This window comes from Panthera pardus, unplaced genomic scaffold (genome assembly GCF_024362965.1).
Source record: "Panthera pardus isolate Hobbes unplaced genomic scaffold, ASM2436296v1 HiC_scaffold_15, whole genome shotgun sequence".
NCBI lineage: Eukaryota > Metazoa > Chordata > Mammalia > Carnivora > Felidae > Panthera > Panthera pardus.
In genome coordinates this window covers 38406479-38430789 of record NW_026526710.1, presented here as the reverse complement: position 1 = coordinate 38430789, position 24311 = coordinate 38406479, and the positions used below count along the sequence as shown (strand labels likewise).

Here is a 24311-nt window from a genome sequence, read left to right as displayed (position 1 = left end):
GAAAGTGGTTTCTTGAGATCGAATCTACTGGTGAAGATGCTGTGGAAATTGATGAAATGACAACAAAGGATTTAGAATATTATGCAAACTTAGTAGATAAAGCAGCAGCAGGGTTTGAGAGGATTGACTCTAGTTTGGAAAGAAGTCCTGTGGGTAAAATGGTTTCAAACAGCATCACTTGCTACAGAGAAATTGTTTGTGAAGGGAAGATTTGATCCATGTGGCAAGCTTTGTTATTGTCTTATTTTAAGAAATTACCAGTCACCCAGCCTTCAGCAATCACTACCCTGATCAGTCATCAGCCAAAACATGGAGGCAAGACCCCTCCACCCAGCCAAGGATTATGACTCGCTGAAGCCCAAATGACGTTTATTAGTATTTTTTAACAATGACGTATTTTTAGTTTTTTAAAAAAAATTTTTAATTTTATTTTTGAGAGAGAGAGCAGGGAAGGGAGATTCATGAGTTCGAGCCCCGCCTCGGGCTCTGCACCGACAGCACAATGCCTGCTTGGAATTCTCTCTCTTCTTTCTCTGTCCCTCCCCTGCTTGTACACACTCTATCTCAAAATAAATAAAATAAACTTAAAAAAAAAAAAGCTAATTCAGAAACACTAAAATACAGACGCAGCTAGACTGCACTGAAGTCTGTGGCAGGTCCAATAAGTTAAACATTGAAGTTTGAAAAGTACAGGATTGTTCCTGGTCCTTCTGGGGCACTTTATCCATTTCCTTACCAAATCCTAGGTTACTTTGAATTACAAAATAAGAAAATAGATTCTTACTTACAATATAATTATATTCATTAATGTTAGATTCTGTGTTTATGTATTAAATTTGTGTTTGTTAAATACTTATGCATTAAAAATCTATAAGCCTAAAGCATGTTTTAGAGTATGGTTTCACTAAGTTTAAGAGTAATTAAACACTGGGAGGGAGGATGGGCTAAATGGGTAAGGGGCATTGAGGAATCTACTCCTGAAAATCATTGTTGCGCTATATGCTAACTTGGATGTAAATTAAAAAAATAAAGTTATATTTAAAAAAAGAGTAAACACTTTTCAGAATGTCTGGCCCATAAAGAAAAATACTTGCCTCAATTAACTAAAGATTCTTATTCTTAACATGGTGAAAAAGAACACTGAATAAGGACTCATATCTAATTTCGGAATAAAGCTCAAGCTTCATCTCTTTGACCATTTGTGAAGTTAGGAATATGTACTGAATGGTCTCCAATTAGCAGTAACATATTTACTACTATATATTGTAGTTATTATATATATTACAAAATATTCTTAAATTAATGAATTATAAAATTTTAGTATTTAATAATTTATAATTTTAATATTTTATAATTTAATAAATTCTACCTAATCAGGAAATTTAAAACTTTTTTATCTTAATGGTCATGCTGAAAAAAAGACATTTCTTTTGATGGCTTTGTGACTTGAACTTTTTTCTCACTTGATAGCTCGAATTACATCTTTACAAGAAGAGGTAAAGCATCTCAAGCATAATCTTGAAAGAGTGGAAGGAGAAAGAAAAGAAGCTCAAGACATGCTTAATCACTCAGAAAAGGTAAATGACTTAACATGTACCAATTTTGAGATATATGTACTTGGCTACCAAATACTATAACATGTTTTTATAAAATAGCATTCATTCCTGATGTTATATACTTGCTTTTTTTTTTGAGAGAGAGAGCGAGAGCATGTGTACATGAACAGGAGAGAGGGGCAGAAGGAGGGAGGGAGGGAGGGAGGGAGAGAGAGAGAGAGAGAGAGAGAGAGAGAGAGAGAGAGATAGAAAGAATCTTAAGGAGGCTTCATACCCAGTGAGGAGCCTGCTGTGGGGCTCGATCTCATGACCATGAGATAATGATCTGAGTGAGCCAAATCAAGAATCGGACCTTTTACTTGACCGAGCCACCCAGCCACACCTATATACTTGCATTTCTAAAAATCTTTATGATCAGTAGTGGTTTTGTGGGAGTGTGTGTGTGTGTCTTACTTAGGGCTTTTTATTGTGTTATTTTTGTTTGTTTTTAACTTTGAAGGGTATTAGATGTTTCCTATTATCGAATCATCACAAATTACTTTCGTTTGGAAATATCTTTTCATGTAGAATTTTTTCCCCCAGTTTTTTGTACTTGGGTAAAATGAAGATGCTGAATGTTACTAGCCTTATGAAGAAGGAAAACAAAGGATAGGTATATGGTAGATCATGTGTGCTTTTTCCATTTTGTTGGTAATAGTTAGCAAAATAGAAAATAGCATAAAGTGATTGGCCCTTGCGTATAGTTTTCTTACCAGTCAAAAACTGTCATTGGTTATCCTCTGTCCTTACCTTGCTAAGAAAAGTATTAAATAGATAATATGTAGATCTTTCACTTTTTCACTTCCTCCCTAAATGTGGGTTTACTAGATCCTCAGATAAATGATCAGAAAATGTACCACTTATCTGTCCTTTGGACATGTTTTGTAATAGAGTAGTATGTCTAAGCCTGGTATAACTGTGGTTGTAGGATGAAAGAAAGAAGAGTAGAAGATGCACCCAAACAGAAATGGAATACATTTTGACTTGTCCTTTAGTCAAGGCAATGTAAATCTGGGTGTACATTTAATTTAACTGTAAATTAATAGTTTTAAATCTGAATTTAATTTTTTGTAAGCGGCAGCAAAAATGTTTCAATGAACTAAAGAATTGTCCTATTCATTTCTGATTCTAGCAGTGAACCCTCCTGAATACAACTACCACCAAAACCCTTCTGGGGGAAGGAGGTGGTGATATTTTGCTTTTAATTATATGAGCTTATCATGATTTTTAAAGTAAGACATGATAGATAATGTGAAATATACAAGAAAGTATAAATGTTCTAAATAAAAATATTTAAGTAAATACAGTATCACATTTCAGGCCAGTGTGATTCATATATTGTCTCTTATGGAATATTACATAATGTAAGATTTAACAATGTGTCTTTTGCCTAGTGTATTACATAAGTTATTTTCATTTTACAGGAAAAGAATAATTTAGAGATAGATTTAAACTATAAGCTTAAATCATTACAACAAAGGTTAGAACAAGAGGTAAATGAACATAAAGTAACCAAAGCTCGTTTAACTGACAAACATCAGTCTATTGAAGAGGCAAAGTCTGTTGCAATGTGTGGTAAGTGTTGGTTTTCATATTTTCTATATGAGTAATTTTTAAATAATGCCTACCAAAAAAAACTGGTTTTGTTTAAAATTTCACTTTATAGTAGTATAAACACTTAAAAATTATAAATTGTCATTCAGTAAAAGGATTCTCCCTTTTTCACTTTGGATACCTTCCATTTTTTTTAATCACAATTTTACCTTCTATTTCCCTCACTCTATTATCCTCCATTCTCTATCAATATCAGTGGAATCTCTCTTTTCTCCCAGTTTTTATTAGCCCTTTCCTTTATTTTCTTCCTGATCCATTCTGAAAATCATTGTCTGTTAGTTCATCTTCTTTCTTGTTTAGTATCCTCAATTTTCCAATTCCTTTGTGTTTCCACTTTACTATGACTCTAAACACAACCCTAGATCAAACTAATGAGTTCCTTTCTTCACATCAGATAAGTTCTTCAGAGAGGGTTAGCCCAATGCATTATCTCCAACCTCAGGCGAGCTGTTAGTTTTTTAGTATATCACTTACTGTTTTCTTTCTCTCAGACTTTTACTTCTGTTCTCAAGCTTTGTATGTCATTTCTTTATCCATCTACTGTTAGGTGAACTTTTCTCCTATTTAAAAAAGAAATCATGAAAGCATAGGTGAGAACGCCTCAAAGTCTTGTTCTCTTACTTAATCAGCCTATCCTACTTCTTTACCCATCTTCATTTTCTTTCCTGTCAGAAGATACTGATCCTCGGGGCACCTGGATGGCTCAGTCGGTTAAGTATCTGACTTCTGCTCAGGTCATGGTCTCACAGTTTATGGGTTCGAGCCCTGTGTCAGGCTCTGTGCTGACAGCTCAGAGCCTGGAACCTGCTTGGGATTCTGTGTCTCCCTTTTTCTGCCCCTCCCCTGCTCGCGCTCTGTCTCTCTCAAAAGTAAATAAACATTAAAAAAAATTTTTTAAAGATATTAACCGTCTTCTTGTTTGACTAATATGTGCTAGCTGTACTCAGATCTAGCCTCATCTTATCTCATCTTAACTATCTTTTTTTTTTTTCTTCATCCTTAACCTTTTCTCTTCCACTGAATCCTTTCTTGTTGTGAACATGTGCAAGTCTCTTCCATTATACATAGATAGATAGATAGATAAAATTTTTTGAGCATGCAGGATGCCTGGGTAGCTCAGTCAGATAAGCATCCAACTTACCTTCAGGTCATGATCTCGTGGTTTATGAGTGAGAGCCCCACGTCAGGCTGTGTGCTGACAGCTCAGAACCTGGAGTCTGCTTCAGATTCTGTGTCTCCATCTCTCTCTGCCCCTCCCCCGCTCAACGCTCTGTGTGTGTGTGTCTCAAAAATAAACATTAAAAAATTTTTTTTTAATTTTGTGAGCATGTGCAAGTATCTTCCTTTATAAACAAATAAATAAATACATAGACAAACCCTTGCAGTAATCTCTGATTCTTACTAACTGCCACTGTTTTATTCCATTTCTTTATAGCCAAACTTTTAAAAGAAGAGTTTGCCTTTTTTCACCTTGCACTTACTTTGTAACCTGCTACAATCTGGAAGTGTCACTTAACACTTTAAATTCTGCTCATTCAAGGGGAAACTTAGGATCCTATCTGTCAGACCTGCTTTAATCTCTTATTCTCATGATCCTAGTTAATGGCTGTATAGTTTTTAGCAGCCCAGGCTTGGAATCAAACAAATCTGTTTTGCCTCTTACCTACTCTGTGGTGATTATTAAAAAGATATTAGATGGAAAAAATGCATATAAAGTGCCTGTACATAGAAGGCTTTTAATAAATGGGAAATACTGTTATGGCTAAGGGTGGTGATATTTAGCATCCAGGTATCCAAGCCAGAAATCTGGGAATCATTCAGCAATTCTACTTCCAAATGATATATACAATATATTCCTCCTTTCCTTTTCTCTTTTAGTTCATGGTGACATCATCATTTGCTTGATCTGTTTAATTATTACTCTGCCAGTTGTTCTGCTCATCAATCTATTGTTCTCATTTAAGCCAGAATGATCCTTTTGAAATTTAAATCTTACTGTGCCAGTCCTTTGTGGCTTTTCATTGTTTGCAAGGCACCCGTCAAACTCCTCAGGACATAAAGAGCCTTTGAGTTGGCACTTACCCATCTTTATAGTCTTACTACTCTGCACTTTGTTATGTGTACTTCACATAACTGGTGTGCTTCAGCCATATTAAACTACTTTTATTTCTTTCATGTACATTACTTGTTGACTGCCTACTATAGGCCAGGCACACCTGGGAATATATAGCATAGAATAAGACAAGAATCCTTCCTCTTAGAGATTATTTTCTGATGGTAGAGATAATCAAAAAAAGCAAATAAATGAAAATCAGTGCAGATTGTAATCATTAATATGAAGAAAATACATACAGTGTGATAGTTTCTAAGTATTGCTATGTTAGATGGGGTTCTGAGGAAAGGCCTCTCTGAACTAATAATATTTGAGGCAAAGTGAACCATCCAGGAGAAAGTATGTTCCAGGCAGAAGAGATGATAAGTTCAATACTCTTATTCTAAGAATAGTGGGAAGCCATTGTAGTGTTTTGAGCTGTGCTGGCATGTGTAACATATGTTTTTGAAAGACCACTCCTGCTGTATGGAGAATGCTTTTGAGAGAGAGAACAGTTTAAAAATGGAGATCAACTAGAAGGCTATATAATGTGTAGGGATTAGTGGTAGTAGAGCATGAAAGAAATGTAGATACAAAGGGTAAGAGGGTAAGAGTTGGTGATGAATTGGATGGAAATTAAAAAAAGGAACCAAGAAAGGCTCTGGCTCTTTTTTTATGGGGGGGGGGGCTTTTTAATTTTAACAACTGGATGGATGTTAATATGTTTTGACATTGAGATGACTGGGATGGGATGAGTGGTTTGGGATGGGAGGGAAATAAAGGTGTCTATTTTAGATATGTTAACTTTGAAAACCGTGTTAGATATCTAAGTGGAAATGTCAAATATATATGAGTCTGGAGCTCAGAGGAGAGCAGGAGTTATACAGTCATGCACAGAACCTCCTAAGGGGAAATAGGGCAGAATAGAAATGGAATCATAGCAGAGCCCTTGGGTAGTGTAACATTTTCCAAATGTTACAAAGGAAACCAATAACAGTCAAAGGGGGTTGCAGGAACACCAAGTAAGTATGGTGTTAGAATTTCAAAGAGTAAAATATTGAAAAAAAATGAGGAAGTTATTCAATATACGGATTCTATTAAGGTCAGTAAAGATGAAGACCCAGACATTTGTGTGTCTTCTGAATTTTGCAGGATGGACCTCACTCACTGGTTATCATACAAAGCAGTTTCAGTGGAATGGTGGAGATGGAGGCCAAAAGGGAAAGTAGTAAATGTATAGTAGATGAGGCACTGGAGACAGTAAGTGGAGGCACTGGAGACAGGAAGTTCTTCCAGAAGTTTCTGAACAGAGATGGAATAGTAGCTAAAGAGGAATGTGAGAGCAGTAGAGGATATTTTAGGAAGGGAGATAATAAATGAGATTATTATGTTGGTGAGAATGATTCAGTTAGGAGAAGGAAATTGTTGAGGCAGGGAAGAAATGAAATAATTGAAGGAACGAAGTCCAGAACAGAAGTGGATGGATTTGTATTTGATTAGAGATGGGAATTAAGAGGCAATGATTACTGGTATGGCTAAGTTTGTAGGTTTGGAGGGAAAGATGAGGAAGTTCCATTCTAATTGTTTCTATTTTGTTACCTAGAGGGCAGTCTCCAAGAATGGAAAAGCAGACTTACTAAGTTTGAATCATGTCTGTACAACTTACTAGTTGCAGGACCTTGGAAAATTGAACCTTTCAGAACCTTAGTTACCATATCTCAAAAAAGGAGCCTCACTATAGACTTTTATCTTTTGATAATAATTAAAGTGGGTACTATACTACCGTGGAATCTTGTTTGTTTGAATTGCAAAAATTAGAATTCCTATCAGCCTTAAGTCCCTTGAAACTTTTCTGGAACAATGTAAGGTATAGATTAATAACCACAGCCTTATTTCTCTGCTTTTATCTGAACTACCTCCATTTTTCTTTTTAGTTACTTCATTTTTTTTTTTCTAGTTATATTTTCACCTTCTGGTCTAGAAATGGCACTTAATAATTTCTCATAACATTGGGCGTGGGCTGGATTTAGAAGGTTTTATTCTACTACTTTATTTTATAACTCCTTTCGTTTAGACATCCTACTATGCAAATAATTCAAATGACATTAGGACTTCTGTAATAAATTGTTCCATTAGAATCCCAGGATAAAAACAGTAGGGATTTTTGACACCAGTTTGTCTTATGGAGCCCATGCAAGTGAAAGTATGTATGTCTGTAACTTTTTTTTTTTTCCTCACAGAAATGGAAAAGAAGCTGAAGGAAGAGAGAGAAGCTCGAGAGAAGGCTGAAAATAGAGTTGTTCAGATTGAGAAACAGTGTTCAATGCTAGATGTTGATCTGAAACAATCTCAGCAGAAGCTTGAGCATTTGACTGAAAATAAAGAAAGGATGGAGGATGAAGTAAGAAAAATAGTATTGATTTTGTTGATCTTATAAAAGAGAAGTAATCATAAATTATAAGTGAAAAGTTATCTATAATTTAAAAAACATGGAGGAGATTTGAATAAAATAACCTGTATGTGTATGTGTTTACTGCTATAAAGCCACCACTGTATCCTTCCTTCCTAGGATTTTTATCTACAGATAGTTGTTGAACAGTCACACCATAGGATTTATACTATTTTGCACTATGACAGTACAACTCTATAGAAGTGTCATAGCTCCTCTTCTGAAGAAATTGCCATCTGCTTTTTAAAAACACACACACAAAAAAGTTTATTGTAAAGTTCTCTTGTAATCCCAAAGAGGAGAAATTGCTCTTAGATCTCAAGAAAAATGTTAACTACAGAGTCTTGACTGGCTTAGATTGATGGAAAACACAGGGTACACATTTACAAAGCAATAAATAAAGATAAAATGCCATTATATCCTTGTGGTTATTATATGTATTTTAAAAATCACTTATAAGACTGGAAGGAATCAGTCTGCATATATGTTAGAAAAGGGAGAGAGAGAAAACCAGAATAATCAGGAAAGACTTCTTACAGGAGGAATGAGATATTTCCATTATTTAAAGATTGAGTAAGACCTCAAAAGTTCATAGTTTGAGAGTCAGAAGCTAGAGTTGATAGAGAGGGAACATTATCAATAATGATGATAGTAAAAGAGTGATTAATGAATGAAGATAGGTAAGTGAAAGACAAGGACTTGATCTGACCAGAGAAGAAAAGACATATTGTATAGTCATGGGAAACTTGGGAACCAAAGTATTGATAATGATTTAAACTTAAAATGGGAGGCTGTAGGTGAAAATACTCTTTTAGAAAATAAAATTAGTCTGGTAGTGTTCTATAGAATGAACTAGAAAGAAAAGAGATTTAGTGGATACCTGTTATAGCCAACACGCAGGAAGAAAGTATGTTGAAAATTTGGAAGACCATACTCAGTCATTTCAAAATGTAATTTTTGAGCACCTTTTATCTTCCCGGCTCTGCTGGGAGTTGGATTACTGCATAAGATAGATATGTTCTTGACTTCTGTGGAACTTCGAGCCCAGAAGGAAAGACAGATATTAAGATCAAAATTACAAGCATGACATTAATTTAAAGAGGAAGTACTGAATGCTGTAGGAGTGTTTTGAGTAATTACATCCAGGGGTTAAGGAAGGCCTCACTAAACTTCAGAGGGTTATAGACCAGAGCACAAACATTTATGAATCCGAAAAGGTGAATTTAAATACCCCTTATGTCCCTCCAAAAGTGGCTTTTATGGCCATTCTCTACTCTAAAATTTCTGTACATGTTGGGACCGAAAGAAACCAGATTTTTTTCCTCCAAGATCTCCTATCTGAAATTTGGGGGTTAATTTGACTTAATAGTAAGTTCTATAGTTATAAATAACATGTCAACAATGGAGACTCTTTAGAATACTAATATTCTCTGTATAAGGCAGTATAGCACATTTGAGATTTGATTGATATTCTTTCAAATAATGTTTACTAAATTATTAGTGAGATTTAAGACTGCAATTATTTTTCTTATTCATAGGTTAAGAATCTATCCCTGCAACTGGAGCAGGAATCAAATAAGCGAGTATTGTTACAGAATGAATTGAAGACTCAAGCGTTTGAAGCGGACAATTTAAAAGGTCTAGAAAAGCAGATGAAACAGGAAATAAATACTTTATTGGAAGCAAAGAGATTATTAGAATTTGAGTTAGCTCAGCTTACAAAGTAAGTCTCAAAAATAACATTTTTTTGTTTCTTTTTTGTGTTCTGCATTTGCTTATGTTTGATATTTTATATGTGTAGAAATAATTTATTTGCAATTTGTGAAAGGAAAACTTAGGAAAAAAGCATTTAGAAAAAAGAATTTACTTGCAAAGGTTTGCAAGGGAGCCTTACTGAATAAAAAGTAGAGATCTTTAAAGGGAGAAAAAAGGAGATTATCAAGGCCACTGACTTTACAGTAAGTCCATTTATGGTGGAAAAATTAGTTTTCTCATGATTTTCATACCGACAAAAGGCCTGTTTCTTCACACTAGAATTACAAAAATCAGAATTAAACTTTTTTATTAAGTATTCAGTGTCTCATGGGAAATGTTCAGTATTTCTTTATATTAGGAACTAGAGTTAGACATGATGACTCTATGTTTTGTTTTGTTTTGTTCCTTTGGTTCATCTCAGAATGCAAAGTACCTTTTTTCTTCTTCTACTCTGAAATGTGATGTGTCCACTTACTTGAAGTGGAGATGATGCAAGGTTTCATTATTGCTTTCAGAATTTGTATAAAGACATGCTTCAAAAATTTAATGTCAAAGATTAGTATATTTTATACCAAGTCACGTGTTTTTATTTCCTCTAGATTTATGTGATAATACCCTTCATTTGCCAGCTTCATTTACAACATAGTAATTCTTGGGTAAAATTGTCAGTTTTTGTTTTGTTGGATTTATATTGGCAAAATTCTTTTCCCCCTTGTAGAGCCTTCATTTTCGCATTATGTGTTCTGTAGTTTTCTTCTCCCAGAATAACTTTCACTCAGCATTCAGTGAACACTTATTATGTCCTTTTATCAACTATATGCCTTGTTAGATGCTGAAAATACAAATCTATCACTATCTAAAATGAAAACCCAGCAGATGCAGATGGAATTGTTTATCCTTGAAAATATGTAACCGGGGGTTACATTGTGTTTCTGTCTTGTCTGTTTCTTTGTGAATTGTGTTCATGTGTGTATTATATATATGTAGGTGTGTCTGTGTTCCTCCTCCTTTGTCATGTATTGTTCTTGCCTTCTTTCTCGTTCCTTACCTGGTTTTTTATTTCCAGCCCCACCTCCATGCTTCATTGGCCATAATGTATGGTATTATATGTATATATAATGTATGGTATGTATAATATTATTTGTGAATATTTTCGTGTGCCCTGTTTTTAATCGCTTACTATACTACATGTGACATTTAAAGTTTATTCCTAAGGATGCTTTTCTCTACTAAAACTTAGAAAATATCATTTTTATTTTTGCAACTTGGATTAATCCACAGTTAATATTCTCCTGAAAGTGACCTTCAGTAAAAAACAGTTCCCTCTACTTTGTATAGTAGGAGCAAAATGGAACGAGACAGTGTGGCCTGACCAAATATGAATATTAAAGTAATACTGTATAGTGAATTATGATTTTTAAAAACAAAGGTCATTTTAGTAAACCTTTTTATTTTTAGCAACTTTAATAAATAAAGAATAATACAAAGTATAGTATAAATAGCATTCATTTATTATTTTCTCTTTTACCTGAAGACAGTATAGAGGAAATGAAGGACAGATGCGGGAGCTACAAGATCAGCTTGAGGCAGAGCAATATTTTTCGGTAAGAATCATTTTTAACACTTTGCTTAAAATTAGGTATTTAGATTTTTAATGTGAACTGACTTTTTTTCAAATGACCGTGAAGTGGTTTTCTCCCCCTTTTCGTGTCCCCATCTCTACATTTCATTTCTGAATCTGAGTTCGTGCTCTATGTAAGTTGTAAAGAAACTAACGTTTTTGTGAAACATTTCTAAAATTGCCATCAAAGTAAAGCTGTATGTAAGACTTTGTTAAGGGTTTTGTTTGCCTGTTAGCAAACTTGGGTATTTTCATATGTGGTTCATGTATGCATGTTCCATTTGCAGGTATAACTGCATACAGTTATAGATATAACTATGCTCAAAAGGGTTTGTTGTTTTGGTTTTTTTTTTTGGTTTTAGCTCTTTTTATTCACTTTATGTATCTATTTTGCTTTTTTTTCCATAGAAGTCATTCTAACTCTTATTTGCTGCAGGCCAGGTTATTTTCACTACTAGTATTGATTAACATTCATAGCTAATTCTTTGAGATTTGAAGGTAGTGAAGGTTCTGCAGTGTTATTTCTTTTGGTTGCCAAGTTTATATGCTGCCATTTCAACTTGACAGTTACCTAGCTTCTCCATTACTGTTACACCTGGCAGCCACTTTTCCTACAAGTTTTAGTGCAGTTAAATTAGAGAGTTCTAGTTATGCTAGTGAACATGCCCTAGAAACCAAGTGAACAATATTGGAACTAATGATTTATTAATGAATTAATAAAGAATCTGAATACCAGGGCACCTGAATGGCTCAGTTGGTTAAGCCTCCCACTCTTGATATAGGCTCAGGTCATGATCTCACAGTGCTGAGATTGAGCCATGGGTCAGGCGCGGCAAGGAATGCAGAACCTGCTTGGGATTCTCTTTCCCTCTTTGCCCCTCCCCCACTCATGCTCACAAGCACAGTTTCTCTCTCAAATAAATAAATAAACTCAAAAAGGACATTTTTTGCATCTGAACACCTTTAGAGCTCTACAGAACTTTCCCATGTTTAGAGCTTCATGCTGTACTCTGCTCATCTCCTACTAAACATGGTGACTTTCTAACTATTTTTTGACTTGTTAGACTATCACTGAAATAATGTTTTTAAATTTAAAAAATTTCAGTATTATTGAAAATCTTTCCCTGGGTAGAGATTAACCTTAATTGTTCAAAGTGTGTAGTACTGACTTCTGCAAAATGGTCTATAACATCATGCACACTTTCTTGTCCATATACTTTCACAAAGTAATCATCCAATGCCTCCACATTTTGAGATGGATGTCAGATGACTTGTGGTGTTCCTATGGATTCTTAAATTTGTCTGTATAAAATAATATAAAACTTGACACTGTCTCTTCTTTCTGATTTAGTTCGTAACTTGTGAGGATTGAGTTAAGTATCCGTAAATTTGATAAACTATTATGACCAGATATAAGATATTCTTTAATCTGGTGTTTCAAATCAGAGTATTTTTTTCTATTTATCCTTTCATTGATTATACATACAGATTCCAGTATCGGAAGTCAAAGAGATAGGAATTTTGATTCCTAAAGGCAAAATGAATTACTTCATTTTGCAAGCTATCAGTCCTCTTTTATTTACATTCCCATTGAAATAAATGTATCTTTGGGGTACCTGCGTGACTCAGTCAGTTTAGTGTCTGACTCTTGGTTTCAGTTCAGGTCATGATCTTGTGGTTCATGAGTTCAAGCCCCACATCTAGTCCTGCACTGACAGCACAGAGTCTGCTTAGGATTCTCTGTCTCCTTCTGTCTCTCTGCCCTTCCCCTGCTTGCTCTCTGTTTCTGGTAGGTAGGTAGGTAAATGATAGATAAGAAATGTATGTATTTTTCTCCTAGAGAAGTGCTATTTCTTAGAAGGATAGTTCTCGACAGCTGTTTTCTGGTCCTTACTATTTTTTTCCTTATCTTTTATACTAAAAGGGATAGTTTAAAAAAGGACTGCAGAACTAGAAGTTTACTCTGTAACCACAGCACCCTAACACAATATAGGTCTAACACTTACACCTGTTAAATATTTGTTGTGAGAAGGGCACCTGGATGGTTCAGTTGGTTAAACATCTGCCTTTGGCTCAGGTCATGATCTCACAGTTCATGGGTTTGAGCCTCACATTGGGCTCTCTGCTCTCTGAGCAGAGCCCGCTTCAGATCCTCTGTCCTTTCTCTCTGCCCCTCCCCTGCTCGTGCACTCTCTCTCTCTCAAAAAAAAATTAATATTTGTTGATAGAGTTGGCAGAAGCCGAATGAATTTTGTAAGAATCATTGTTTTATAATAAGTATATATTATTTGTGTGTTAACAGAACGTTTGATAAATCTTGTTTGTGGGTATTTTATGTACATCTCTCAACCATCCACTCAATCCCACCCACCCAAAAGAGAAGTGGTTTCTCTAGCATTATTCACTTCAAGAATTGATCTTTTAAATGAGTAAGCTTGCTAAGTTTCTTTATAATGTTTTCCCAAACCAATATAACTTTTAATGTTTTTGAGATATAATTTCTATATACTTCATTGTAACCATTATAAGTGTATGTGTTGATGAGTTTTGACAAATCTGTATGCTGTGTTACCACCACAACAATCAACATATAAAACTTTTCCTTCACCATAAATTCCTAGTGGCCTTTTGTAGTCAATCTGCTCTGCTTACCTCTATCTGCAGGTAACCGCTTAGTTGCTTTCTGTCACAATTGATTATTGTCACCTGTTCTAGGGTTGCATGTACATGGAATCATGCAATATGTACTTTTTAGCACCTGGTTTCTTTCAGCAAAATATTTTTTAGGTTTATCATGTTGTTTGTATCAATAGTAATTCCTTTTTATTGCATTCATCTGTTTACAATTTGAAATAAAGCTGCTGTGAAAATTCATTGACAAGATTTTATATAGATACATATTTGTATTTGTCTTGGGTAAATACTTGGGAGTGGAATTGTTGGATCATATGTTGTTTAACTTTATAAGAAACTACCAAACTCCTCATAAACACTTATTTCTTCTAATCACTTGTTTTGCAGACACTTTATAAAACCCAAGTAAAGGAACTTAAGGAAGAAATTGAAGAAAAAAACAGAGAAAATTTAAAGAAAATACAGGAACTACAAAATGAAAAGTATGTCCATTTTTCTTTAGAACAAGAGTCACTACTACATCATAGCATTCTTTAAGTTGTTTTTTTTTTTTAATATGATATTTATTGTCAAATTGGTTTCCATACAACACCCAGTGCTCCTCCCAACAGGTGCTCTCCTCAGTGCCCATCACTCACCCTTCACTCCCTCACACTTCCCATCAACCTTCAGTTTATTCTCAGTTTTTAAGAGTCTCTTATGGTTTGGCTCTCTCCCTCTCTAACTTTTTTTTTTTTCCCTTCCCCTCCCCTATGGTCTTCTGTTAAGTTTCTGAGGATCCACATAAGAGTGAAAACATAGCAATGAGAAAGAATGAAATATGGCCTTTTGTAGCAACGTGGATGGAACTGGAGAGTGCTATGCTAAGTGAAATAAGTCATACAGGGAAAGACAGATACCATATGTTTTCACTCTTATGTGGATCCTTGAGAAACTTAGCATTCTTTAAGTTTAAAGGTAGAGAGTAGATGTGCCTTTATTCTGATAAAAGTGGTATAGCAAATCTTATTGGGCTAATTCAGAACAAATAAAACTAAATTTAGGCTAAAATTTCCTTTCATGTTGAAAAATAATTTAATATGTTAATACTATGGCAATTGTGTAGAGATTCACTAAACTGTGACAATAAATTGTTTTCAAGGGTCTCAATCTTTAAACATCTATTTGTATATAAATCGTTCATGCTGTATTTACACATCATTATTTTATGCTAGGTAAAGGTATTTAGGGTCTTCCTCTTAGTATTCTTAGGTTAAGTTACATGTGTGCATGTGTGCTTAGGGCCTAAGAAGGAGAAGACCTAAAGCTATTTAAGTGTTAACAACTTCTCATAGCTAGAGGGAACAGACATTAGAACTAGTTTTCTGACATTTTTATATTCTCTTTCCATATAGAAATTGTAAAAGTCTAACCATTATTGAACAAATACATTAAATATTAAAACATGTACAGTTTTATGAATTATAAATTATTATGATATTATAATACCACCCATGAAAGAGACAGAACCTTGCTATCCACTTTAGAAGCCCACTGTATTCCCCCTCCTCATTATGCCTTCTTCCCTCCCCACCACTAGGGTAATCACTATCCTGACACTTACTTGTTGAAGGAACTGGATCATTTTTCCTGTGTATTTTCCTCAGTTGTGATTTTATTGATTCCATTTCCATATTAGTTGAACATTTTTGTCCTCCTTCTGTGCTTCATGGTTAAATCTAAAGCTGCACTGTCCAATATGGTAGCCCCTAGTCTTATATAGCCATTTAAATTCGAGCTTTAGTGTATTTAAATGAAGTTTAAATTTTAGTTTCTCAGGTGTACTAGCCACATTTCAGGTGCTCAACAGTTAACATGTGGCTAGCATCTACCATATTAGCACAGGTATATAGAATTTTTCTTTTTTTTTTTTAATGTTTGTTTATTTTTGAGAGAGAGACAGAGTGCAAGTGGGAGAGAGGCGGAGAGAGAGAGAGACACAGAATCCGAAGTAGGCTCTAGGCTCTGAGCTATACCCAGAGCCTGACGCAGGGCTCAGACTCACAAAGCATGATAAAATCATCACCTGAGCCGAAGTCTGAAGCTTAACTGACTGAGTCACCCAGGAGCCCCAAGAACATTTCTGTCCTCATAGAAAGTTTTATTGGACATTCCTAATCTGGAGTATTAGTCATATTCTAATCTGATTGGTAGAAAGGTGAAGACTACCTTGTACCTTGTACTGTCCGGTTGCCTCAGTGTTGTTAGCAACTATGGACACTCAGTGCTTAGATACTTAATATTTTTAGTGGAATCTAAGGTAGGAGTGAAGATACTTTTTTCCTGGTTAATCTCTGGGACAGTGGTAGACCCCTATTATATAATCTATTGTCTATCATTTGTATGGTATCTACAGTGTACTGTACAATCCCAGGTTGTGTGCATTCACTATGAAGGGTGTTCAGATATGTTGTTTCATGGGGTTGATATATTTGTTCTTGTTTGATCTATTTAACAGAAACATATTGGTAACCAGTATTGTGCTAAGTACTATGATTCATGTGAGTGATATAATTATTAGTAAGTTACAGTTCTTACCCTCCAGTACTTCAGAATCTAGTCAGGAGACAGCTATAATTAAGTTAGGTGTCTATGACAAATTGCTAGGGATTGACAAGGTGGTAATTTAGAAAGTTTCACTCTTTAGAGTAGAGAATGGATTAGAGTGAGGCAAAACTGGTGGATACAGGAAGTTGAATTATGTAGCCATTGGAAAATCTAGATGTAAAACTTAATTAATGTTTGTTTATTTTGAGAGAGAGAGTGTGTGTGTGGGCAGGGGAGGGGCAGAGAGAAACACGGAGCCCAACATGGGGCTCAATCTCACGAACCTGAGCCAGAGTCAGGAATCGGACACTTAACTGACTGAGCCACCCAGGCATCCCTAGATGTAAAATTATAGTGGAAATTGACAGTAAAGGGGAGGCAAGTACATGGGAAAAATAGAAGTAGAAGCAATAGGACCTGTAGATATGGGAGTATGGGGATAAAAGTTGGGGAAATTTTCAGGTGGGTTCTCAAGTTTCTGACCAAGGCATTTGGGTTGATGGTAGCACTAATCCCTGAGTTAAAGAATGCCAAGTTTATGAAATGAGGGGAGATAAGATTATTTCCATTTCAGACCAATTGAGTTTGAGGTGCCTGTGGGATATCCAAAGAATGGATTCCAAGCACTTGGGTTTATTGCATCAGAGCTCAGAGGAAAGGTAAGGACTTGAAGCTGATTTGACATTCATTGTATACTGAAACAGAGATATACTGAGACAGAGATAGATGAGATTTGTTAAGGTGATTGTATAAACTCAGGAACCTATGGTACCATACATGTAACTGATTTGAAGCTAGTTGGGTACTAGCTCATTTTGTGAGTTGTGAATATTATAACAAACTGAGGAGTTCATATCAGTTCTAACCACTTGCTGCCACAAAATCTAGTTTTTCAAGAGAAGCCAGAAATCTGAATTTTTATGTAAAATGTTGGCCCAGATTTAATTGTTGTGTGTCTGGAGGGAGTTGGAGGAACACTTATGTGGACTCATTTGACCCTCTCAGGTACTAAGTTGTAACCCCTAGTGTAGGATGATGAGAAGACATAAAAGCTAAGAACAGACTTCTAGTGCCTTTACTTTTAAGGAATGGGCAAAGGAAGGGAAAGTAAATCACCAGTAATACAAGAAGACAACAGATAAGGTATCATAAAAGCTAAGGGAAATAGAATATTTCAAAGAAGAGAAGGTGATTTAAAGTGCCAAATACTCAAAAAGGTCAAGTTAAAAATACATTGTCCATTATATTTAAGGTTGTTAGTTACCTTATTGAGAACAGTTCCTAAATAGTAATGAGAATGGATACTAAAGTAGATTGAGACATTAATGGTAAGGGTAGAAGTAGAGACAGAATGTAGACAATAGCCACATTACCTCCTTACAATTCAACAAACTAGTCAGTTACTCTCCTGCCTCAGGGCTTCTTGACTTGCTCTCCCCTCCACCTGGAACATTTTCTCTGAATATCCACACAGCCTGCCTCTTCACCCTCTCTGGGTCTAGGTCTGACTGTCATCTCAGAGAGGCCTTCCCTAAATAATCCTTAAAATTGCAAACATCCCCCACCCCATTACCTTGCTACCTTCAGTACTTCCTTCCCTGTTTTATTTTTCTCTGTAGTACTTATCCCTTCCCAGTATATTATAGAATTTGCTTACTTATTTTATTTTACTTGCTGTTTTTATCTTTCTGCTAGAATTTAGCAGTGAAGAAGGGAATTTTCAAATGTTTTGTCCTTAACTCTGATTCACTGCTATATGTGTAGCACCTGGAATTGTACCTAGAACATTGTAGATGGTCAGTAAATATTTGTTAAATTTAAAAATTCGATGTGCTTGGGTGGCTCAGTCAGTTGAGCATCCAACTCGTGATTTTGGCTCAGGTCATGATCTCACAGTTTGTGGGTTCGAGCCCCATGTGAGGCTCTGAGCTGAGACTGTGGAGCCTGCTTTGGATTCTCTTTCTCCTCTCTCTCTGCCTCTCCCCCTCCCCCTCCCCTGCTCACATGCGCACACACACTCTCTCTCCTCTCTTAAAATAAATAATTTTTTTTTTTTTAATTTAAGAAACGTGGCTGTTAAGGCAAGGAGATAGAGATGGAGCCCTAACTGGAGGAGAAGGTGAAAGAGAGCCATCTCTTTTTAAAGATAGTAGAAATTTGAGCATATTTAAAGACATGGAAAGGAAATCAGAATGAGAAAAGTTACACCTCTATCCATTGATTGAAACAAAATTTCTAAGCACTTTTTATGGGCCAGAGACTTTTCTGGGCATTTGGAATACAGCAGTGAACAAGAACAAAGTCCCTGCTTATAATCTTACATCCTAGAAGAAAAAGAAGTTGTTAATTGATTTCATTAAGGAAACGGGAGAATAAAGGTGATAGATTGGCCCTAGGAGTCAGTAAAGACAGGTCTTTCATTATGGAGAGCTGTGAAGGAAGTCTGGATGGTTGTAGTTGTGGACAATTTTACCCTGAACCATCTCATTGTTTCTTGCTTTCTCTTGCACAGTTGCATAGCCAGGGATAGGACTATAATTTGGGATAAATAGGTTTTCTGGAATTTTAAATTACAACTTACTTTTATTTGAATTTAATACAAAGCAGTAAGCTCAGATAAGAGTGTTACCAGTCTGAAGCCCTGTGTATAATAGTGCAGAACCACCTCTAGGATCATAGACTTACCATTGGCAGTACTTCGCGTCTTTTCCTAACATACTAACTTCCCTATGCTTTGAGACACGTATTTCATATCTTCTCCTTCCTCCTAGATCTTCAACAACCTGTCCTCATCCTCACACTCAACAAGTGGTCTTGCTTCCTGGAAGTCAGAGAACTTCTACTGTCTTCTACCTTCACAACCTACTAATCTGTCTGCATCTGTACCAATAAACCCTGCCTTCCTTCTGATTGATGTAAATGGACAAAATGTGCTTTTAACTAAGGCAGCCCCTTGATCCCATCCCTTTCTGCCTACTTAAGAACATGACTCCAGTAATCTTCACCTTTCCTACATCAATTTTTTCCTTTCTGTAGTCATTTTTATTGCATACAGGTAAACGTCTCTGTAAAAAATAACCATCTTTTGAGCACATATTCACTTCCACCTGCCATCATATTTTTCTGCTTCCTTTTGTGGCAAACTTATTTGAAAAGTGACATACCGGGGGCGCCTGGGTGACTCAGTCGGTTGAGCATCCGACTTTGGCTGAGGTCATGATCTCACCGTTTGTGAATTTGAGCCCTGCATGGGGCTGTCTGCTGTCAGCACGGAGCCTACTTCAGATCCTCTGTCCTCCTCTCTCTCTACCTCTCTACCTCTCTACCTCTCTACCTCTCTACCCCTCTCTCTCTCTCTCTCTCTCTCTCTCTCTCTCTCTCTCTCTCTCTCTCTCAAAAATAAATATTTTTTAAGTTAAATAAATAGATAATTTTTTTAAAAAAGTTACATGCCTGGGCACCTGGGTAGCTCAGTCAGTTAAGCATTGGATTCTTGATTTCACCTCAGGTCATGATCTCATGGAAATCATAGTGCAGAGCCTGCTTGGGGTTCTCTCTACCTCTTTCTGTCCCTTCCCTGCTCATGCTTTCTCTCTCTCTCTCTCTCAAAATAAATAAATAAAACTTTAAAAAAGAGAAAAGAAAGAAAAGTGACATACCATTTATCTTCAGGTTCTCTTCTCCCTTTCTCTCTCCAGCTCATTCCAGTCAAACTTTTGCATTCATCGCTCTATCAAAATAACCCTTCTCAAGGTTACTTATGACTTCCTAATAGTTAAAGACAATAGTCCGTTCTCAGTCTTTATCTTATTTAACAGTAGCAGTTGACATAGTCCATTACTCTCTCTATGAAATTTCTTCATCTGGCCTCTCTGACCACCACATGGTATTTTTGTTATTGAACTGGCTACTCTTAACCTCCTTTGCTCCTTTGTCCCTTCCCCTCTCTGAGACCTTTAAAGTTTGGAGGGCCCAAGGGATCACTCCCTCCTTGTTTTCATCCAGTCTCATGGCTTTAAATAGCATCAGTGTGTAAGCACATTCTCCCCTGAATTCCAGACTTGTATGTCCAGCCATCTATTTGACATCTCCACTTGAGTGTTTAATAAGCATTTCATTTGTAACATGTCCAGAAAAAATTCTTGATTCCTTTACTCTGCCAACCAGCTGCTCCCTGTTTTCCCCATTTTGGTATTAGCAATCCTATTATTTCCCGTTGTTTAAATAAAAAACTTGGAAGTTATTCTAGACTCTTTTTTCTTCTTATACTCTACATTCAATCCATTAATAAGTCTTCCTAGCTATAATTTGAAATCATATTCAGAATCTGATTATTTCTCATGACTTGTACCATTTACCAGCCTGATCCAGACCATCTCCAATCTTGATAATTTCAGTAGCTTCCTAACTAATATCCCTACTTCTGCCATTTTCCCCCTACAGTCTGATCTTAATACAGCAACCAGAATGATCTTTTTTTTTTAATTTTTTTTTTTAACGTTTATTTATTTTTGAGACAGAGAGAGACAGAGCATGAACAGGGGAGGGTCAGAGAAAGGGAGACACAGAATCTGAAACAGGCTCCAGGCTCTGAGATGTCAGCACAGAGCCTGACACGGGTCTCGAACTCATGGACCATGAGATCATGACCTGAGCCGAAGTCAGCCGCTTAACCGACTGAGCCACCCAGGCGCCCCCAGAATGATCTTTTAAAAACAGAATATTCAGAGTAAAACCAAAGTTCCGTATACTGTTTTAGAAAGTCTTATAAGATCTTTATCTCTTCCAACTTCTTTTAATACATTTCTCACAACTTTCCTTGATCTCCCACTTCACGTACACTAACTTTTTTCAGACCAAACTTAGGGCATTTCTCATTAGATGTTTCTTCCAACTTACCACTTTTCAGATACACATAGCTCATTCCCTTCCTTCATATTTCTTCTCACATGTCTTCTTAGCAGAGAGGCCTCCTTGATCACCCTATATAAAATACCACATGCACAGCTTCTTCTACCTTTTTCATTTTATTGTGTTCTCTATGGATACTGTATATTACTTACTCATTTTTTAAATTGACCATTTTCACCCCACTAATGTATGCTTCCTGAGGGCAGAGACTTTGTTACTACTGTATGTCTTACTTAGTACAACCATATTTAGCACATAGTAACCATTTAGGTAAATGTTTTTTGGACAAATGAATGAATATTCTTTTTTTTTTTTTTTTTTCTGTAGTTAGTATATATTTCCCTCTTGAGAGAGGCTTGAGACAGAAAATTTCATTTGTATTATTCCCTTAGTAAAAAATAGGTGGAAGTCATTTATTAACTTAGCAAACATTAATTGAGCACCTACTGTGTATAGGGGGGTACATTTATGACCAAGATAGCTTCTTCAGGAAGAGCAAGCAAATTGGAGTGATTTGGTCCTGGTCTGAATGTCAATTCCAAAAAAGCTTTAAAGTGTTATTCCCAAGGAGCATTCTTGGAACAGTTTATAGTGGTTTAAATATCTGTTTATAAGTCTTCATAATCTCATTAAATTTCCGAACTGGAAAGGACTTCAAAAATCATTTAGCTTAACTCTCATTTTACAGATTTGATTAAATTGAGCTCCAGGAAATGTAAGAAATTTGCCCAGGGTCCTTGCCCAATTAGTTAGTGATAGAATAGGGATAAGGGTCTAGGTCTGGCCTCCTGGTTTACAAGACTATTATTTTTCTCCTGTGCCATGCTACCTTCCATTCTAATCCACAACAGTTTCCTTTTCAAAAGTAGACTACTTGCCATTGCTTTATTAACTTTTCTTAGTTAAGCACAATAGCAGATACACAATTAAAGAGTTCTTTACTTTTATAGTTTTTCAGAGTCTGAGAGGTTAAATTTATTATTTATATAGAACTTTTCAAGTGGATTCAAGTAATGGATTTTATTTAAGCAATGAATTATTATTATTTAAATATAGTTGTCTTTTTAAGCATATCATTAAGTTGAAAGAATAACTGAATTTCTTTATATCCATTTCTCTTATAAATCTGTTGTAGAGAAACTCTTACTACTCAGTTGGATCTAGCAGAAACAAAAGCCGAGTCTGAGCAGTTGGCTCGAGGGCTTCTGGAAGAACAGTATTTTGAATTGACCCAAGAAAGCAAGAAAGCTGCCTCAAGAAATAGACAGGAGATTACAGATAAAGATCACACTGTTAGTCGGGTAAGTGTGGTTTTCACGTAAGGTTTATGACTAAAATTAAATAAAAATAGGCCACATCCTAAAGTGTTAGGGTAAGGTGAATATGTATGCATGTGTATTTACTTTGACTTTGCTTATACACAGTGGTCAGTCTGTACTCCTGTATAAAATAGTTTATATAATCCAAAACCATTGTTAATGACTGAAATTCTTTTTCAGTGTAATATACTTTTTCTCTTTCTGGCTATAGATCTTAATATATTTTATGTAAGGAAATGCTTAGCTTAAATTCATTTGTTGTATTATCTTAATACATTGCAACTGGTTTTATGGCCAGAATTCTATAAAGTTCAGAGAAACTATTTGGGGATGAGAAATTCTTTATGGATATTTACAAATTAATTATAGAAAACCAATACTATAATTAACTATTCCTGAAATTTATACTGTTCTCTATATAGATTATGGGAATGGGAGGGGGAGTTAGATTTTTCTTCTTTTGAAGTTACCATCAAGTGCTCTGGTGTAGATAGTCCTGGGTTTAAATCTTAGCTTTGCCTTTAAGAAGTTACATGGTCTTGGCAATGTGCATTAACTTCTCTAAGCCTCAGATTCTTCATCTATAAAATAGAAATAATATTTGGGGTGCCTGGCTGGCTCAATCAGTAGAGCATGCAACTCTTGATCTCAGGGTTGTGAGTTCAAGCTCCACATTGGGCATAGGGTTTACTTAAAAAAAAAAAAAAAGAAAAAGAAATAATACCTATTCCACAAGATTCTTATGAACATTAAGTGAAATAGTATACATAGAATGGTGAATGAGTAGTACATTACTGAAAGCAAAATGTTTTTAATTGTCGTTTTCATCATCATTATTCAGATGAAGGAATTGAGGCCCAAAAGCATTGTGACTTGCTAAGAATCACAGAGCTAGAAACCTAAATTTAAATTTCCCAAGTTTGTAGTCGTTCTCCTTCCATTACATTTTTTTCTTCCTTTCACAAAAACACACACACATACACACCCGCTGAAGTAATTTTTAGAAGCTAGCAATTGTTTTAAAATATTTTGAATTTAATTATATCCACATATGTTAAACCGGAAACCAGGCATTTTCATAATAAAGCAGCGTTTGACCTGTCCTCATCTATGGAGAATGTGAAGTTTTTTTTTTTTGAAGTTACTGTTTTAAATAAGAGACTAGCAAAGTGAATGTAACTTAAACCTTTGTGTGTTTTGTTAAGCTTGAAGAAACAAACAGCATGCTAACCAAAGATCTTGAGTTATTAAGAAAAGAAAATGAAGAGCTAACTGATAAAATGAGGAGGACAGAGGAAGGTATGTAAGGTTTTTTGTTTTGTTTTGTTTTAATTATGTTTAATCAAGTTCAGAGGTAAATCTTAGCTATTTATATTGTGTATTAGGTTTTTGAAATATTTGTTTTCATATGTTAAATAGCTTCTGTAGCCTTAAGAATTATCTTAGTAGAACTTAAATGTTCTCATCTCAGAAAATGGTAAATATGTGAGGTGATGGATATGTTAATGAACTTGATGGGAGAATCCTTTCACAATGTTTACATCTATCAAATTATCATATTGTATAACTTAAATATCTTACAAATTTATTTGTCAATTATACCTCAATAAAACAATAAAAAAGAATTATCTTAATGAAGTTATTAAAAGTTATGATGTATAAACTAATTTGCATAATTAAGAGCCTTAATTTTGAATGCAGAAATTTAATGTCATATAATAACACTTTATATAAT

At 35.3% G+C, this 24311-nt stretch overlaps 1 protein-coding gene and 1 long non-coding RNA gene across 5 annotated transcripts in view; one reads left to right on the top strand and one right to left on the bottom strand.

Moving 5' to 3' along the window:
• The window catches only part of LOC109248560 (uncharacterized), a 47906-nt gene extending 27569 nt beyond the window's left edge, over positions 1-20337 (bottom strand). The window contains exon 1 of the long non-coding RNA XR_002072116.2: positions 20006-20337. This is a non-coding gene — a long non-coding RNA (uncharacterized LOC109248560). The remainder of the gene's footprint in view (positions 1-20005) is intronic.
• Positions 1-24311, top strand: part of ROCK1 (Rho associated coiled-coil containing protein kinase 1) — a 160861-nt gene that overhangs the window by 115808 nt on the left and 20742 nt on the right. For all 4 annotated transcript variants that reach the window (XM_019418335.2, XM_019418336.2, XM_019418334.2 and 1 more), the window contains 8 exons: positions 1471-1577; positions 3020-3170; positions 7542-7702; positions 9289-9473; positions 11040-11109; positions 14148-14242; positions 22393-22558; positions 23782-23875. In XM_019418335.2, coding sequence (XP_019273880.1) covers positions 1471-1577; positions 3020-3170; positions 7542-7702; positions 9289-9473; positions 11040-11109; positions 14148-14242; positions 22393-22558; positions 23782-23875 — 1029 coding nt within the window. The remainder of the gene's footprint in view (positions 1-1470; positions 1578-3019; positions 3171-7541; positions 7703-9288; positions 9474-11039; positions 11110-14147; positions 14243-22392; positions 22559-23781; positions 23876-24311) is intronic.